Below are 5,003 nucleotides of genomic sequence, written 5' to 3' on the forward strand. Positions count from 1 at the left end.
GCAAAATGTCTCCACCATGGGAAGGTCCCTACCGGGTCATAAAGGCCATCAATTCTGGTACTTATCGCCTAGCTCAACTAGATGGTACACCAATAGAAAACGCTTGGAATACCATCCACCTCAAAAAGTTTTACCCTTGATCTCTCCATAACAAGAATCTCATGTCTAAGTTCTCGTAAGTTTTTAGTTTTATTTATTTATGTAATCAAGTTGCTTTCACAGCTGGGGTATCCGATGCAACACAGCTGTAAAGTAAGTCGACATTAGCATGAATTCCAAAACATTGTTATGAGATTTTCCAATCTTCTTATAATAAATATCTATTGCTTACACACCAACACACACTCACACGAAAAATTTACACTAAAAAAGAGAAGAGTAGGAGAAAATAAAAATGAAAAAGAAAATCGACAAACTCCCCGGAAGACTCGCCTCCAAAAGAAGCTCGAGTGGAAAACTGACGAAGTCAAAATGACAAAAAAGAGTAAAACAAAAGCCCAACTCCAAACAAGACTCGACTCCACGAGGTCTCCGATGCAAAAAAGAAGAAGAATAAGAAGAAGATGCGTTAAAATCATAAAGAAGAAAAACACTTATCAACGCGACAAAATGGTAAGGGCCTTCACAAGATACAAATGCTTTAAAATGCAAAATTAAATTTCCAAGTCTAAACAGGAATTTCCACAAGGTAGACAAAATAGATTAACAAACCCATAAAGATTCAATACAATGTCGAACAAAATGCCCAAGTTCAAAACATCAAAGGTAAACAAATATTCAGAAATTTCAGAAAAGCTTAGAAGTTCAAATATAAAAGCCTATAGGGGCATACCCCAGGCACCTAGCAAATCAAGTAGCTCCAGAATAAGCATAAGTAGTCTTCCCAGCTTGAACTTTATTCTCCGCATCCGCAAGGTGAGCATCAAAGCCATGGCCTTTCAAATCCACTCCAGAACCAGCCAAACGTGTTAAGCATAAACCATAACCTTCTTCAAAAGACTTGAGCGCCTCGGCTTGGAAATGAGCAAGATTAACACCCATACCATCCAACTTGGTAATTAACTCAGCTTTGTCAACAATCCAGACAACCTCTCTCTCAACAAGGTTATCCGTAGAGACACTTAAAGCAGCATTCAAACCCTCCACTTCAAGCTTGGCATCTTGCAAACCAGTCTCTAAGGCATTACACTACGCAAGTAACTCTGACTTCTCAGTCAAAAAAGTAAAAATTTGACTAGCAGAAGAGTCATTCTTCTTTGTCATTTCCTCCAAGGACTTCTCCAGCTCAACCTTCGCAACCTCTAAACCCTTAACCTTATTTCGAAGATGAGTCGCTTCATCAACATCAGAAGCTTCACTAAGATTTAGTACCCTTTCTAGTTCAGCAGACAACTATAAACGATAAAAAAAGGAGAGTATAAGAAAGAAGAAAAACTATAACTCAAAAATCCACAAGTATCAAGGCTAAAAAGGTAAAGTACAAGAAATGTCACCTTCTCCATATAATCCTTACATGCCAACAAAGCCTTACTCAGAGGCCGGGTAGAATCGCCACCAGAGACGGCATGATGAACACAAGATCCCCCAACCAGGGTCGTGAACTCCATCTCATCAGAAATAGGGCGATTGACACATTCCTTGTACCTCTTAGAATGATGACCACGAGAAGAATGACTATCATGATGGTGTTTCTTCTCCTTGTCTTTGTCTTTCATGACAGCATCAGCCCCAACAGAAACCTTTTTGATGGTATCGAGATCAATAACATTAGCCCTCAAGTCAACCTCTGGATCCTTCTCGACAGAATTATAAATGGCCACGATGGAAGCACCAGCCATCTTGCTCTTCACAAGACGAGCAAGGAACTCCTCAATAGGCATGGCCAAAAATTTCTTTGATAAACGGGACAAGGTAAGCCCAAGCACTACAAGAGAAGCACGAAGATTTACGTTACGATAAAAGGTAGACAAGAAAAATGCAAGGAAAAATAAAACTATAGGACAAAAAGGAAAAAAAATCTTATAACAGTGAGAATTCAGAAACTTATCATCTATAAAATTATCAGGCTGGTATCTAACAGAGGAACCAAGAAAGTCTGACAGATCCGCAGGGGTCTTTTCAGACACCTCACTCGCGCAGGACAGACAAACCTCCATGACCCACCACAATCAAGACCAGGACCCTCATACCAGGCCCACTTGCCATGCCACCCAGAATTAGAGTCGGGGACTTCAACAAGCTTACAACAACCCTCCTTTTTGTCAAGATACAATTGAGTCCCAGTACTCTTAACTCGGAAAATAGAAAACAAAAGGTCAACAGTAGGAAACCAACCAAGCTCATAACATCTCGCAATAAGACCATTAATTTGAAGAATAGCATTGGGAACCAGTTGGAACAAACCACACTCAAGGGCTCCAAAAATGAAGAAATAAAAGGGATGCATAGGGAACCTAAACCCACCTTCAAAATAATGTTGAGTAGCTTATTCATTTGAAGAGTGTGCCTGCCATCTACATTCTTATGTTGACCTACTAGTGCTTTTCATTTTTCAGATCATGTCGATCATTACCCACATAGAGGGAAAATACGAATGGCTCGTCAATCATTTATTATAATAAAAAACCTTATATATATTAGGAGTTATCATACGTTGTCTGTGGGAGGGATAGTTTGTTAACCAATGAGCAGCTAGTTGACTCTATCAGTATGAAATTTTTTGGGATGTATCCTAAAACAAATCTGTGTGAGTCTGACTGAGAGCGAACAATATTATATTAATGTACAGTTAAAGTCTGTTTAGCAAGTTCAACAATATCTTGATATTAATTCATATGTCGCCGCACGCTTGGGCGCGTATTCTTCTTATAACATAATTTGTAAGATCAAATTTTTTGGATAAGCATGAGTGCGGGGATTCCTAAGATTTAACAAATCAATATATTTTATGAATAAGCTAGTCTTCTCATGAATACAAATATTTTCATGTCAACCAAACAATTTTGACAATTTCATAGCTATTTTAGGTTGAGGATATAGTAAATTTTCCGATGAAAGTTAATTTTTACATTTAACTACATCGAGTAAAATTTTGTACATCATCATATATTAAAAGTTTTTAGGTTTTTATCTCCATTTTTACTTTAAATAGTATCAAAATTTAAAAATAACCTATTGACAAATGTAAGTGTTGTGCAAGGCATGCCTGTACATAACAAGACTAAATCACCTTGGCAACACTAAGGATAAGTTGTATGATAATCCCATTATATTATGTATTTGTATTTCTTGAGTCTGTAAAAATGCTAAGTAGATTAGACTGAAGGATTTTTCTATGAACAACCATTAAACTAAGGAATAAACTCTAGAAGAAGATCAATTTTGATCATACCTTAGAGAGAAGTGTAAAAGCTTGGAGCTGAATAATGTTGTTCTAGGAAAAATATTCTAAGTCAGATATCGACAAGTCACAAATCAATAAATATAGAGATGTATGTTGAGAATTCAAAAATAGCTTGTAGAGAAGTCCTAAAATATATTGACAAGTCAATCTGCATGTAGAGAACCAGATATATCGACAAGTCAAAAAGTTCATATAGAGAACTGGAGATATCGACAAGTCAAAATCTCATGTAGAAAACTAGAGATATCGACAAGTCATTCTACTTGTAGAGAACTGGAACTATCAAAAAGTCAAAAGCTTATGTAGAGAACTAGAGATATCGATAAGTCATTCTACTTGTAGAGAACTAGAGACCTCGACAAGTCATAACATCTATCGAGAAGTAGAGATATCGATAAGTCATTTTTCTTATCGATATGTGATATCTCTACACAATAAAAGAGATCTGGATAAACAACTTCAGAATTCAGAATATAGATATTATGAAGATCCAAGATTATCAGTCAACAAATAATTCTATCACTAAATTGGAAAGGTTACAAATGCATTTTGAAGAATGCAATATCAAAGGCCAAGACCAAGATAAATTGGACAAAGAAGGGTCATAGACCTAGTAGATTCTACACAGATATATTGCACTAGAAATAGAAATAGACAAATAAGTTTTAGAAAATGTGTTAGTCTATTTTAGTGCAAGTGCTGTAAACCGTGCATATTGATCCATAAAACATGTCACCGGTCCTTAGGTCAATAGTAACAAACAGATCTAGAAAATCTTGTATACTCTCAAGAGAAGAAGCTGAGTTCTTATCTTCAAGAACACAAATTTGTAGCACAAACAAATTTGATTTAATGCAAATCAAGTGAGTTTTTGATAAATTACTCGTGTTTTTACATTTAGTCTTTTATCACTGCAAATTTATCTAGCTGTTAAGTTCCAAGAGTCACACATTCAAAATTAATCAAAAAACAAGAAAACACATTCACCCCCTCCGTGTTGCACTTCATACTTAACAAGTGGTATCAGAGCAAAATCTGAAAGTAAACAGATTAGCTCTTGGAAGTATGAGTGCACAAAAACTTGGCAGTATCAAGATCCCGGTCTTTGACAAAGTGAACTACACCCTATAGAAGAAGAAGATGATGTTGTCCATCAAGATGGCCAATCCACTATATATTGAAATTCTCAAGCATGGACCATTCATTCCTATGGTAAGGGTTCCTAAAGCAACAGATGGTGATATGGTCATTTCTGGTCACTTTTCTCCTAAAGATCTATATATATATATTGAACCAGAAAAGGAGAAAGTTTCACTTGATAGTAACTTGTAACTCATTCTTATTGAATCGCGTGATAATGTTATGTATAACAATATTATCAACTGTGAGCCAGCAAGCAGATCTGGGAAAAGATAGAGATTCTGTGCGAAGGTGCTGAAGAAGTGAAGTCAAACCAAAGAAGGATTCTAGTCTCACAACATGAGGGTTTCATGGCTAAACTTAAAGAAGGCATTACTGAGGTCTTTGAAAGGTTTAACAAGTTGATAAATGACTTGCAGTGTCATGAGAAATACTATGAAGTTGAGGAAGTTAACCTAAA

General features: G+C 36.2%; 1 protein-coding gene across 1 annotated transcript; it reads right to left on the reverse strand.

The window, feature by feature from the left end:
• Positions 1-760: 760 nt before the first annotated feature.
• On the reverse strand, positions 761-1,988 carry LOC141676855 (uncharacterized). Its single transcript, XM_074482570.1, has 2 exons — positions 1,494-1,988; positions 761-1,392 (listed from the first exon to the last, which is right to left on the reverse strand). The coding sequence occupies exons 1-2, from the start codon at positions 1,878-1,880 to the stop codon at positions 1,189-1,191; spliced, it is 591 nt and encodes a 196-aa protein (XP_074338671.1). The 5' UTR covers positions 1,881-1,988; the 3' UTR covers positions 761-1,188.
• Between the last annotated feature and the right edge of the window lie 3,015 nt (positions 1,989-5,003).

The sequence above is a fragment of the Apium graveolens genome, chromosome 8, assembly GCF_009905375.1.
Source record: "Apium graveolens cultivar Ventura chromosome 8, ASM990537v1, whole genome shotgun sequence".
NCBI lineage: Eukaryota > Viridiplantae > Streptophyta > Magnoliopsida > Apiales > Apiaceae > Apium > Apium graveolens.

Bases quoted from the DNA above. Each gene is read 5' to 3' on its own strand.
- LOC141676855 (XM_074482570.1), bottom strand. From the start codon at position 1,880: ATGCCTATTGAGGAGTTCCTTGCTCGTCTTGTGAAGAGCAAGATGGCT. The intron at 1,393-1,493 runs GTGACATTTCTT...TATCGTTTATAG, and splicing joins GTAAGGATTATATGGAGAAG to TTGTCTGCTGAACTAGAAAG.